Source organism: Cheilinus undulatus, linkage group 9 (genome assembly GCF_018320785.1).
Source record: "Cheilinus undulatus linkage group 9, ASM1832078v1, whole genome shotgun sequence".
In the NCBI taxonomy this organism is placed as follows: domain Eukaryota; kingdom Metazoa; phylum Chordata; class Actinopteri; order Labriformes; family Labridae; genus Cheilinus; species Cheilinus undulatus.
In genome coordinates, this window is record NC_054873.1 from 25568033 (window position 1) to 25582239 (window position 14207).

General features: G+C 40.1%; 1 protein-coding gene across 14 annotated transcripts in view; it reads left to right on the plus strand.

Moving 5' to 3' along the window:
* c2cd5 (C2 calcium dependent domain containing 5) overlaps positions 1–14207 on the plus strand; it is a 30985-nt gene that overhangs the window by 11103 nt on the left and 5675 nt on the right. For 4 of the 14 annotated variants that reach the window (XM_041795339.1, XM_041795344.1, XM_041795334.1 and 1 more), the window contains 17 exons: positions 368–476; positions 4945–5059; positions 5224–5322; positions 5436–5547; positions 7312–7391; positions 7983–8169; positions 8270–8434; positions 9036–9080; positions 9579–9719; positions 9794–9857; positions 10022–10083; positions 11801–11899; positions 12045–12134; positions 12246–12324; positions 12999–13091; positions 13525–13557; positions 13881–14012. In XM_041795339.1, coding sequence (XP_041651273.1) covers positions 368–476; positions 4945–5059; positions 5224–5322; positions 5436–5547; positions 7312–7391; positions 7983–8169; positions 8270–8434; positions 9036–9080; positions 9579–9719; positions 9794–9857; positions 10022–10083; positions 11801–11899; positions 12045–12134; positions 12246–12324; positions 12999–13091; positions 13525–13557; positions 13881–14012 — 1705 coding nt within the window. The remainder of the gene's footprint in view (positions 1–367; positions 477–4944; positions 5060–5223; positions 5323–5435; positions 5548–7311; positions 7392–7982; positions 8170–8269; positions 8435–9035; positions 9081–9578; positions 9720–9793; positions 9858–10021; positions 10084–11800; positions 11900–12044; positions 12135–12245; positions 12325–12998; positions 13092–13524; positions 13558–13880; positions 14013–14207) is intronic. The other 10 variants (XM_041795345.1, XM_041795338.1, XM_041795343.1 and 7 more) reach the window with 6 other exon arrangements.

Below are 14207 nucleotides of genomic sequence, written 5' to 3' on the forward strand. Positions count from 1 at the left end.
TGAAAAGTAGTGATTTTTTTTTTAAGATATGAGGTTATCGGCCGAAGGCAATGATATGCCCAGACCTTCCATGTAAGTTCGTAGGCACTATCTTCCTGTCTTGTGTTTATATTATATTTTCCCCTATTTTAGTCTGCTAAGCCAGAATAGATCATGGGGCATTTAAATTAAGTAAGAAAATGTCATTTATTTTTTCAGACACTATGATAGAAAATGATGTTTAGCTAGGGCAGATGACATGAGATCAGATAAACCTAAAAAGTATGTCACTGAGAGAAAATCGACAACAACAACAAAAAAACAGGAATACAATAAAGAAAAGTATACTTCCCCTGCTGTTATTGACAAGGCTCTTCTCTATCTTCAGGAGTACCCCTTCTTCACTTTGACATCTTTCCCGCCTGGTTTTCTGGTCCATGTTGGTGGAGTTGTCAGCGCTCGCTCTGTCAAACTTCTTGACCGTATACACAACCCAGGTGAGTTCAGCATGCACAACACACATCGTCCAAAGATGTAGCTTGTCTCCCGTCCTGTATAATTATGTGAGTGACCTCCTCCATTGATAAAGTGTTGTGTGAGTGTCCAGTCTTGTTGCAAGTGGCTGTTATTTAATGCTGCCCATTCTCCTCCTGTGCTAGTTGGACAGTTCTCCTGTGTTTGGTCCCACTTCTGACCTATTTGATTGTTCAGAGAAAATATGTTCAGACTTCTGTATTGTACGAGTCTTGAGACAGGTGAAAGCTGTTCCTGGTCACACTTTTAGCCTGCAGCTTTGTAGCACTTTGATGTTAATGTCAGGACAGTGGTAAAAAGTAAATTGAATAGGGGCAACTTTCACCTCATGATTTGATTGACTGGCTTTGTGTAATGTGTAGTCTGTGCTGATCATGTGATGGCTGTGAGTGTGTGTGTCTATTTGCGCTGGTCACTGTTTTGCTGTGTACTTTGGTGCTGCCACCTAGAGGTGAAACTGCAATATTGGTGCATGGCTCCAGTCTGTTGCCTTCTGCTTCTGTTTTGTGTTATTTGCTGTAAGTGGCCCTGTGATGCATTACATTGGTGTTGCATAGCCTGCAGACAGGCTTCCAATCCCTGCATCAGAATCCTGATCTTTAAGTGTGACATGTGAACCTTTCTTCATCTTTGCAAGCAACAGTTATGGTTAGAGGCATTATAGTTTGGAGTTTTTTGTTTTGTCTGTTCATGCATCCTATTTTGTTACACTGTGTTCTTTAGATTTCGTGCAAAAGTCCCTCTGTCTATAGGACGTCTATTAAACATTCTCAATTTACAGATATATCCTTTGTCCAGGCATCTGTTTAACTGTCAGTCTTTAAAAAGGTGATAGATATCCATCGTAATGTGACTGGCTGTGTCAGTATAAGGGCAATAAAATGTGTTTATTCAGCCTGTATTTGCCTGTTGAAGGTGTTAGGTAATGTAAATCCAGTTTGCAGCCTCAGTGTTGACTGTTAGCCAGCCTGAGTCCAGGGTGTCAGAATTTAGGGAGAGGGCTTCGCTGATGGAGCTTGGCTGGTTTAGGGTAACCAGGGTTCTTTTTAGAGGAGCAAAATGAGCAACACAAACGGCCTATTTTTGGCAGTAACTCCAAATGATCAAATCAATGGTTTTTCTATCCCAATGAAGCAAGTGAACGTTGGTGTTGAAATATGAAGCCAATGTGAATGGAAGGATACCAACAGTTAAAATTTAAATTTAGCTGCATAACCAAATTATTAGCTCCATTAGCTGCATAAGCTGTGTGGGTAACAAGCTACATAGCTAAAGCTCCATTATGAAGCAGCTTCTTCAGCTGGGAAACTACGTTATCTACATAGCTACATTTGCTAAAGCTTATGTTGCTAAAGCGCACATTACTAAAGCTCACATTGCTAAAGCTCACATTGCTAAAGCTAATTTAGCTATAGATGACAGAGCTACGTAGCTAATGTAGCTAAAGCTAAGCTCACAAAGCTGCTAGATAAGCTATGTAGATACATTATCTGTGTAGCTACATTAGCTTTAGCTATTTGCGAAAGCTCACATTGCTAAAAGTAACTTTTTTAGCTTATATAGTAACATTAATTGTGTAGCTAGCATAGCCATGTTGGCGAAAGCTAAAGTGAGCCACGTTTGTGTAACTACTTCTAAAACAGGATACATAATTCCAGCATTTGCAGGTTTGGCCTCTTATCTTTTTCTTAGATTTATTCATGAATTGTTTCTTAGTCTGTAAAGTTTGCAATTTGTTTTTTTTTTGTTTGTTTATGAATAAAGCTGAATAAAAGCAAAAAAATCTAAGACTAGAAATACGCTGAACTGGCAAATTTGGCATTTCCTCCCTGAGATATAAGGTGTCTAAGATGAAGGGTTTGTGAGAGTGGCCATTAGAGATGACCAGTCTGCAGCCAGATTCTCATAAGTCCTGGTGGTTACAGAAACACCTATATTAAAATACTAATTTTTACATTTTAAATAAACAGGTCTACAGCCTGGTTAAAAATGGCATCAGTATTTTATATCTCTATTTGCTCAAACTAAGTTCGGGACAACACAACATGTTGACAGCCACCGCTGTGCTGAGAAAAACCCTTCAGGACCAATGGGTGACACTGCTCAGTCTACTTCCATGTTTCATACAGTTGTATGTATATCTAGTGTCGATCTTTTTTCACATAGTTGTGTAAAGCTGTCTGAAGAATCCTCCTTACAGTTGCTGTGAGTGAACCATCACAATCTCAGGGAAACATTAATGGTGCCATGTGGAGATTTTGCCAGTGGGCACCTTTTTATATTGTGCTTTACGATGCATATGCATCTTGAATGCAAACAATATATTGTAGGTAGCAGTAATGGTTAACCAAACATTTTTGAAAATGCAAGCTCGATGTATAGGTTTATCCAAAAACTCAGCAGTACATCTCTTTAAGTGTAGAGGTAATACAGTAGTCAGACTGTTACTGCATGCTTCTTTTGTATTATATAGCTTCAATTCTCCCTTACTCATCTCTATTCCCTTCCCTTGTCAGTCCTCTCTTGTAGATTTTTCCATAGGCCTGAATGTAGTTTGTTTTTGCATAGTATCTGTGAAGTGCTGTCTGTCTTTGCATAGTTAAAGTGGAGTGCTGCTGTTGTGCTGTGCTTGTTTGTTAGACTGTCTCTTTTCTTTTTCTCTCTTTTCTGTACTAACGGTGTGTTCTGGCCCAGCCTTGGGTAACACGCGCTCATACAAACTGCTAGACTGGAATAGTGTCACTGCAGGTATTTCCCCCCTTTTTCTGCTCTCACCCAAAGGAGTGGTGGCAGCTCAGTGAAGCACCCAATATTGATACACTGACATGTAACATCAAACATCAGATGACCTAAACATCCTGAATATTTTCAGCACTAAGTGGGTATTATATCTCTGAAAATTCACAAGTTCAGTGAGCTGCCATCCTCCCCTCTCTAATCTGTGTGAGTGTGTGCTGAGCTGAGTTGAGCATGCGCTGCGTCCCCACCCCACCCCATCCAGCCTGGCCTGGCTCCCCTTCCCCCCACCCAGCTCATTTTGCTGCACTGAAGAGCTGCAGCCCTTCCCTAATGTTGTCCCTGCGCTGTTCTAACGCTTCCTCAATCGCATCGAGGTCAAACCTGTCTAGACCACAGGAGGTTTAGGAGGTTTACTCTGTGACAAAGAGCCACTGATCAGGCATGTGCAACCCTGACTCACTGGGCCGTATTCATACTGAGAGAGAGAGAGGGAAGAAGGGTTGATGGATGTGTGGAAAGCAGCTCCAGTGGATGGGTGGCAGTTGAGGAAAATTCAGAAAATAGATTCGGGATGAATGATGGGGATGGAAGGAAAAGTGAGCTTAGGGAAAGAGGGAAGTATGATTGCACTCGGTTTTCTTCAACTATAAGAGTAGATTTGATGGACTCTAGTGAATGAATATGGCCCTTGTCTGCCCATGAGCACATGGTCATGAGCGTGCACGTTGGTGAGCCTGTGCCTGTGTGACATGCTGCTTCTGGTTTAAAGGAACCCACTCTTTGTGGGCCCTGATGCCTGACCATTAATCATCATTTTTCATCCACCAAGTTGATTTCCTGTTGAGTTCCCCTCATTCGTTTCTCTACCTTTTTTTACCTTAGCATTTGAGTTTGTTTTGGAGCTTTGTTGGCATGTGGCCCTCTCAGGGAGTCATGGGGTGCACCTCAATACTCAAACATAGCTACTCTATTGTGATTAAGAACTACCTAACTGGTAGGCCTAGAACTGGAAATGACCAGGTTCTCATGAACAGTGCTAAAAACCAGAAATGTTATTGTTATTGTTATTGGAGCAGTCTTCATGGGACTACTGAAACACAACCACAGTTTGGCCTCATTGTGGCAAAATTTAAATCCTTTCAAATTCAAAACCTTTGTCCACAAGGAAGTAAATATTTCCACTCTTCAAGTAATGCTTTTTAATAGAAAGTTCCTTTTGTAGTAGCTGGCCAGATTTTCTTTTTATAGTCTGACCCATCAAAGTAAAATATTTACTGAAAAGTCTTTGGTTATGTAACTCACCTGTGTCCTTTCTGTTGGTACAGCTAACTGAAAGGAGATATAGAGAGCAGAGATACACTATGGTTTCTTTTTATAATGTGCACCTTACCATTGACTTTTCCTTCATCATCACCCTCAAACACTCATTTTCTCCTTGTTTCACAAACTGAAAGTTGTTTTTTGCTTGCTTGAAACCACCATTTAACTCATAAACCATTGAAAACATAACAACTGTAATATTTGTTTTTTCTATTAAAAAAGAAGTGAGATTAGTAGATACTGTTATTAAAACAGAATCATAAGATTTGTTGTTTAGGTGTTTTAGTTACTTTTCAGTCAAGTTTTGTAGATAATTTAGCCAAACCAATTGTTTGAGAAAGCTGTCTGATTGTAGGTTTTTGTGTTTTGCAGATGAGCCAGAGACTCGTGACGCCTGGTGGGAGGAGATCCGCCAGGAGATCAAATCGCACGCCAAAGCTCTTGGTTGCCATGCTGTTATTGGGTACAGCGAGAGCACTAGCATCTGGTGTGTTGAAGAACATACATACATAGAAAAATACCACATTTTTTTCACTTTTTTGTTCGATTAACCACTTTGATATAAGACCAGTTTCCATTTGTGTTTGTCACATGTGACTTCATCTCCTTTTCATCTTCTTCTTTGTTATTCATGACTTTCCTGCCACACAGTGAGGAGGTGTGTATCCTGTCAGCATCAGGCACAGCGGCCATCCTAAACCCTCGGTACATGCGTGAAGGCTGCTTGGACATTGGAATCGTAGACCACAGGTTGCTAAAGCTCAAAGACTGAGCACACAGTTTATAAATCCTTATATTATTACAGTGTATATCGGCACAGGCTGTATAGCGGCTGATACCAGATGGCGTGTGCTGTTTGCCAGGTTTGAGGAGTCGTCTCCCCCTAGCTGTGGCTTCTGTCACATCCCATATGATGAGCTCAACATGCCCTTTCCTGCCCAGCTCACCTACTGTTACCACTGTCGACGGCAAAAGGTCTGTAATACAGTTGCTAGAAAAAGTATGTGAACCCTTTGAGATTTCTTGGATTTCTGCATCAATTGGTCATCAAATGTGCTCCGATCTTCATCTAACTCACAACAATAGACAAACACACTCTGCTTAAACTAATACTGCACAAAAAATGATATGTTTTCATGTTTTTATTGAACAAAACATGTAAACATTCACAGTGCAGGGTGGAAAAAGTATGTGAACCCCTAGGCTAACGACTTTTCCAAGAGCTAATGGTTGACCCTCCTTTGGCAGCAATAATCTCAACCAAACATTTCCTGTAGTTGCAGATCAGACCTGCACAATGGTCAGGAGGAATTTTGGACCATTCCTCTTTACAAAACTGTTTCAGTTCAGCAATATTATTCCGATGTCTGGTGTGAATCGCTCTCTTGAGGTCATGCCACAGCATCTCAATTGAGTTGAGGTCAGGACTCTGACTGGGCCACTTCAGAAGGCGTATTTTCTTCTGTTGAAGCCATTCTATTGTTGATTTACTTCTATGCTTTGGGTCGTTGTCCTGTTGCATCACCCATCCTCTGTTGAGCTTCAGTTGGCGGACAGATGGTCTTAAGTTTTCCTGCAAAATGTCTTGATAAAATTGGGAATTCATTTTTCCATCAATGACAGCAATCCGTCCAGGCCCTGAGGCAGCAAAGCAGCCCCAAACCATGATGGCCCCTCCACCATATTTCACAGTTGGGATGAGGTTTTGATGTTGGTGTGCTGTGCCTTTTTTTCTCCACACATAGCGTTGTGTGTTCCTTCCAAACAACTCAACTTTGGTTTTATCTATGGACAGAATGTTTTGCCAGTAGTGCTGTGGAACATCCAGGTGCTCTTTTGTAAACTTCAAATGTGCAGCAATGGGGTTTTTTTGGAGAGCAGTGGCTTCCTCCGTGGTGTCCTCCCATGAATGCCATGCTTGTTTAATGTTTTACTTATTGTAGAGTTGTCAACACAAATGTTAGCATGTGCCAGAGACTTCTGTAAGTCTTTAGCTGACACTCTAGGATTCTTCTTCACCTCATTGAGCATTCTGTGCTGTGTTCCTGCAGTCATCTTTACAGGACAACCACGCCTAGGGGGAGTAGCAACAGTGCTGAACTTTCTCCATTTGTAGACAGTCTGTCTTACTGTGGACACATGAACATCAAGGCTTTTAGAGATACTTTTGTAACCCTTTCCAGCTTCATGCAAGTTAACAATTTTTGATCGTAGGTCTTCTGAGAGCTCTTTTGTGCCAGGCATGGTTCACATCAGGCAATGCTTCTTGAGAAGAGCAAACTCAAAACTGGTGTGTGTTTTATATAGGGCAGGGCAGCTTTAACCAACAAATCCTATCTCATCACATTGTTTGGACTCCAGGTTGGCTGATTCCTGGCTCCAATTAGCTCTTGGAGAAGTCATTAGCCTAGGGGTTCACATACTTTTTCCACTCTGCACTGTGAATGTTTACATGTTTTGTTCAATAAAAACATGAAAACATATCATTTTTTGTATGGTATTAGTTTAAGCAGACTGTGTTTGTCTATTGTTGTGAGTTAGATGAAGATCGGAGCACATTTGATGACTATGCAGAAATCCAAGAAATCTCAAAGGGTTCACATACTTTTTCTAGTGACTGTATATCTACTCATTTGATTGAATCAAAAGCTGAAAATGTCATTGGTTGTGCCTTTAATCAACACAGTTTAGTATAAAAAAGATTAAATTCCCTGTATTAAATGTCCTGTTTTTCCCAAGGTTCCTGATGTGCTGTTCACAACAATTGACTTGCCTTCAGAAGCATCTGTCACAGGGAAGGGCTGCTTAATCCAGGCCAGGTAATTCAACTCAGAGTTAAACGGTCTCAAACCCATGTAAATGAGTTTTAAACTTCAAGAAACACAACAAATCAAGTCAAATAAAGCCTTTTTTGAATTTTATACCATAAGTCATTAAACTATAGCTGGTAGAGAAATAAGAGTTCAATAGTTGACAGGAGCTTGATCAGCACAAACAACAGAGACTGTATGGAGTTCTCATCTAAAGGGTTGTTTACCAGTTTCTCAAAACATTGATGTATGTTTACTCATGTCTTTGCCAAATGGTATTTTGTGATAACAGAAAAGTACCACAGGAGGAAAGAGGAGCATATTAAGTGGCAAATGAGAACTGTAAAATGAAGCATGTTGTTATTCTTACATCTTTTGTTCCTCTTAATTCTGTAGACAGCTATCTGTCAATAAAATCCTGACAACTATCTCTGCTAATAATTTTAATCTAGAAAATACAATACAAAATTAAAATGACTGGGTCTGATGTCTGTGTCTGCAGTCATGCTTGTGTCTTTTTAAAATATTTTCCTAGCGTCAAGATGTAAACACTCATGACAGACTTTCACTGAGTTAATGCCGTTGTTAATTGTTTTTCAGACTGTGTCGACTAAAGAAGAAAGCCCAAGGAGAAGTGAATGCGACAGCCATTTCCAACATGCTGCCATTCATGGAATATGAGCTTCATACACAATTGATGAACAAGCTGAAACTGCGGAACATGAACGCTCTGTTTGGCTTACGAATACAGATCAGTGTTGGAGAGAACATGCTTCTGGGTCTGGCTGTAGGTTGACAGACACACAAGTCAACAGCTTAATCAGCCGTGTTTGTATTTGCTGCAACAAAGCCATTAAAATCCAGTATATATTTGTGGGTTTGCTCAGTCTGCTACAGGTGTGTACCTGACAGCCCTGCCAGCACCAGGGGGCATTCAGATTGCAGGGAAGACTCCTGGTGACCTTAGCAATGAGCACCATATCTCAACCATCCAGAAACGAATCAATGACACCATCGCCAAGAACAAAGAGCTCTATCAGATAAACCCTCCGGTGAGACGCACAATACATGTAGCAACACATGTAGCATGTAAAGTAAGTCATTTATGAGTGCAGTTAAGTTTAGGGATAGTTTCTTTTCATTACTGCAGTAAGCAGGTTGTCATAATTTTTTTCTCCCATTAGCCAAAAGGAAGACATAGCCTATGTAACTCTTCAATACCAAATACTGGTTGATAAAAAAGAATGCTTTTAGTTAGTTTTTGTTGAGTTTTATACATTTTGTAATTTCATTGGTTTAGCTTTGTTGTGGCTGGTTAGATTTGTGTCAGATTCAGATGTAACCTGTCGCGACATTTGAGGAAAAATAGACACTGGCTCAAATTTGGCAACAGGTCTCAGGTCAACACTTCTGGTCAAGTTTTGCTTCATTTTGAACATTGATTTTCTGCTAAAATGTGGTCCTCTCACTTTTTTTAAAGTTTATTATGGTTTATTTTACAATATACTTCATTGCACAACCCCTATGAAACAGATCTCTTGTTTGGATACAGTCGTATAACTGTGTAAATAATCATTCATTATAAAATACACGTAGTCTGTCTTTGTGAATCATGATAAACTTACCCCTCTTGTCTCTCTCTGATCATTAAAGAAATTATTTGCCCTGGACCCTGAGGTGTTCTGCGGCATAAACATGGTACTGAACACATCAACCTTGGGCTGTGAAATACAGCAAAGCATGACATCCTTCACTATATTAATCAAAATACTACACTACTTTTACTGTAACTGTATAACTCTCTTAACTGGTAAGAAGGGACAATATGTAACCCACTCCAGAGTCACCTCTTGAGGGCAACCCACTATAGACAGTATCTGTGTTCTTGTATTATGCCATCTACCCTGCCCATTCACACTGTCACCTGTGTATGTTTGAGTTTGTGTGTGTTTGCACCATGTCTGTCTCTCCAGATTACAAATTAACACCATCCAAGTATTTTATTACGGTGCAACTGACTGGATACTGAAGTGAGAGTGAGCATGTGATGTGCGTTTTTATTAACATAGTCTTTTTTTTGTTTTGTTTTTTTACTTGCCAGACAGATGTGAGATGCAGATGTGGGCTGCTGCTGTGGTGTACTGGTGTTCACTGTGGCATCTCTTCTGATAAGACCGTGTCTCTCTTTGTCTGCAGGAGCTGACAGAGGAACTGGTTGGTTCTCCAATTCCTGAGCCAAGGCAACGATCGAGACTTTTACGATCTCACTCTGAAAGCTCGGACGAACTATCAGAACTAGACCTGTCTCATGGCAAGAAGGATGCCTTCGTTCTGGAGGTATGTATCTTAAAAAAAAGAAAAATGTGTTATTATTTACAGGAACAAGGGCAAGCATTTTCTTTTGTTCCCAGATTGATGACACTGATGCTGTTGAGGACATCCACTCCCTCCTCATTGATGCCCCCCCTCCCACAGGTATGCTGTATTTTTTTACTCCACAGCAATAACAGCACATTATCACACACTGCACATGCTCCGTAAAGAATATTTTTTTTTTTTTTTTTTTTTTTTTTTTTAAGTGAGGCACTAACATGTTATAACTTTGCTTCTTTATCCTTCTCTCTTCTTTTTATCTTTAGGTTTTTACAGCTGCAACACAGAGGTCATGCCTGGGATAAACAACTGGACTTCAGGAGTTCAGGTTAGTCTTTACTAGGTTTATTTCCTCTCATGTTTTTGTCCGTCAAACAGGGTGCTCTCCATTTTCTTTGCCTATGCATATTCAGTTAGTGCCAAAGATTGCCAGTAGTCCTGTTGTCCATTGTTGGAATACCCTTAAGTGAGTTTAGTGTTTGGTAAGGTTGATTTAGATCAGGGGTGTCAAACTCAAGGGCCAGGGGCCAAATCTGGCCTGTGGCACAGTTATACCCGGCCCACCAGATCATATATTTTTATTCTAACTGGCCTGCCAGTATGAGGTCTGCAGATTTTCCATTTTATCTCACATTTTCACCTTTCTAATCTCTTGATGTAGATTTTTTTTCTCATATCTTGACATTTTCCACTCCTTGATATAACTTTTTATCCCAAATATTGACATTTTTGTTTCAAAATTTTAAATTTGAATTACATTTTTTACCCTTTAAACTCATGGTTGTAAATGTAATCTCATGTTTTGACATTTAAAACTCAAAATTTTAAATTCTCATATTTTCACCTTTTAAACTCGTGATTTTTAATTTTATTTAGTAACTGTTAGTAATCATGATTTTAAGTTTTGACTTTTTTTTGTTTAGTCAGAATCATTTATCATCATGTTTTTCCCCTATAATTTGATACCAGTGAAGATGAGGTTGACAGTCTATGGGAAATTTTGACCCAGTTAGGCCCTCAGGTTAGACCCAAATTCAGAACTCGACCCCTGCTGTGATTAAGTCTGACATCCCTGATTTAGATGAAGGTGCCAAGTCCTAGGGCCCGTTGCATGGTTGGTAACCTTACTATCTTGTTCTTTTGGACCTGCGTCTTCAGCCCCTTTTGTTTTAATGGAATTAGTTAGAGATGCACTGATTGTAAATTGTAAACTGGCACTGCATAGCATTTTATTCATTACATCTTTTGGTGTAAGACCCCCACTGAGCCAACATTTTATCATGTTTAACTATGAAAACAGTTTAGTTCTTCCATCAAGGGACTTCTTCTGCCAGATGAAAGAAAATTCTCCTTTGATTTAGCAATTAGGCAAACTAGATGCCAGCATTGAATTGACTGGAAACAATACTTAAACACTGAATAATGATATGTGTTCATGCTGCATTATTTGCTGATGGCTGATGTTTGTCAACAGGGTCAATATCAGTTGATACTCTTGTTAAACTGATGCATCAGTGCATCCCTAGAATGACACGTAGCATCAGTTAGTGCAGGACACAGACATCATAGGCCCAGCTGTCTGCCAGATGATTGAATTATTGTCCCCTGAACTGCTGCTCCACCAACCCAGCTGCCTCCTTTTTAGCCTAAAGCTTTTTTTGCATTCACTTTTATGTTGCTAAGGAGTAGATTGCCGCCCCAAAAACTCTAATTTTATTAGACATGCATCGACGCATTATCAGTACTGCTTCTATAATAAACGGGGGACTTCTAGCACTTTGACCCTCAGAAAGTCAAAGGATGCTTTGTTCACCCAGGGAGCAGCTTTTGAGCAGAGCCTGAATCGACAAGCAAAACTCTATGTGTGAACCACATTTTCCAGAAAAGCTTGTCTTTCACTGCATTAAACATACTTATTTTGAAAGAATTAGCATTTGTTAGAGGCTTTTCACAAATATACACTGGGCAACAGTACATATTTGTTACAGTAATAGAAACCTTTTAGATCATTTTCATTGATGCATTTTTCTTTTTCTGTCCTCCAGATGTTTACATCAGTGAGGGTCTTGAGGTTGAGTAATGTAAATCTTACTAACCAAGGCTTGAATAAGATCTTCACTGACCTCTGTGAAAATCTGCTCAAGGTAAGAAATTTGCTGAACTGTAAGTAATAATTTCAGGTGCTGTCCTCATTTAATGTAATAGGCAAATGCCACTGTTTAACTGTTTGATGGTTTCTGCATTTTACTTTTGAAGAAGACCTTGATATCCCTTCATTGTTTGTTGCAGAGTTTCTATTTCAAGTTGCGCTCCATGATTCCCTGCTGCCTTTGTCATCTCAACTTCACTGTAGCCGTGCCAGAAGAAGAACTTATACAGGTGAGAGATGTCTAGTTTGGCTTGTTTTTTTTGTAAGATTTGCTTAAAAGGTTAGTTCATATTAAAACAAAACTTTTACGTTTACTTTAATGGTTGTCTGTATCCACTTAGGTTGCAGTGACAGCAGTTGCCATGACATTTGACAAAGACCAGACACAGGAGAAGCAAGCAGACAAAACCATCACCAAAGGTCTGTCCTTTTTCAGGAGGTGGTTTACCATCTTCCAGTATTATTTATCTATCTCTAATTGATTGTTCATAATTATTTTTAACATAGCAGTTCATAGTCATTCAGGATGCAAATTAGAGGTCAGATTTTTTTTTTTATTATATTCATTGGCGAAGTTAAACAGACCAAGGGATAAGACCAAGAGAGCACAACACTTAAGGGATACAAAAGATGTATCACATAACAGACAGAAAACATCCTTCATACAAAATGAGAGAGATAACTCCTATAAAGGTAGACATTTAAATACACAGTAACTCAGTCTTAAATTATTAGGGCCTTAAATTATGTTTGGGGTAGGCATTAGTCGGATAAATAACGAGTAACTATGTATGAGCATGTTTCCAACAAAACATGCTCTCTATCTTTCTCTTGCTCACTCTGACTGAGGGCTGCTCCTATTTCAAAGTCAAGGAGTTACTGAGCTACAATTAGCTAAAGCCAGTATGAACAAACCTTGGAAGTGCATGTACAGACACAAAAAAGTTTGCTTCGGTAGTTGTGGAGCAGGAAAACAGAATTATCCTTTTAAGGATAAGCTCCTCTAAAGAGTGTGGCCCATTTATGAAACAACCTGTGTGTCTATGTTCGAAATTAGGCAAAAGCACCGCTGTGATTCTCTGTTCAACCTTTAGGGTCTGGTGAGACTGAAGAGCAGCTGCAGTTCCCCCTGGAGTTGTGCGCAGACTCCTCTCTCGTCAGCACTCAACCATCATCCAAAACTTCAGGTAACCAAACTCTAGTGTTTGTTTCTCCCCGACTTCCTCCTCTGCCCTGTCTCACTAACAGACATTGCCCATCTCCCCAACTAATGCTTTAGGTACAGTCTCTTTATTCACTCCAGCTGCAAAACTCTGCAACAATCAGCTGGTTATGGTTCAGTCAGAAGGTAAATAAACAGATGTGTACCCTAGCTCTTACAAGATGGTGTGATGTTGTCTAGATGAGACGTCATGCTCCTAACGCGGCATAGCTTTCTTCCCTTTTCTTGAACAAGTACCCTAGAGAATGCTCACAATAGAAGAGGCTTTTAAATGTGCAAAACTTTTAGATTTAGAGAAGGCAAAGCAGCACTTCTGCAGTCATGGTCAACCTTGAACTCATATTGCTCTGTGTAAAGTGCATAAAACAGAATTTTTTCCGTTTTTATGTGTGTGCCAGGTGTCCAAGAGAGTTCCAATGTGTCTTCCAGAGGTAAGTCTGCGTCTCTTCAACCATCTCCCTTTACCCCATCTCCCTGCTACCAAAACTACAACACTGCCCTGTTTTGACTTTTCATCCTTTAGTCTTGGACAGTTCTCCTGCACTGCTCCCAACCCTCATCCACCTTTTGTTCTTTTCTGTACGTTTTACTGTGTCCTGTTTTTTTTATTTTGTTTTTTTATTTTTTTGTTTTGTTTGTTTTTTCTCTTGTTGTCGTTGTTGCGTTTGTGTATGTTTTGGGTGTGGGCTGTATGTGTGTGTGTGTGTGTGTGTGTGTGTGTGTGGGTGGGCGCGCGTGTGTGTGTTCTCTCCAGCTGCCTCCGTTGATTACGGTTCCTTTGCAGACAGATGCAGCACCTGGCTAGAGCTGCTTAGGCTGAAAGCTCACACCATAAGACGAGGATCAGTTAAGACAAGTAGGAGGACACAGTCTCTAGCACACTCTGGTGATCACAAATACAGAACACAGTTCTCCAACATGCTCACACAACACCACACAAACACATGCATATGTGCTTGCGTACGCTCAAACACCCCTCCATGCATGCCACTGGGGGGCGGAGCATCTCATATCAGGCTCCGGCTGTTTTGCTAGAGTGTGAAAGTTGAAGCCCCGCCCCTCAGAGGGATCAGCAAATCAG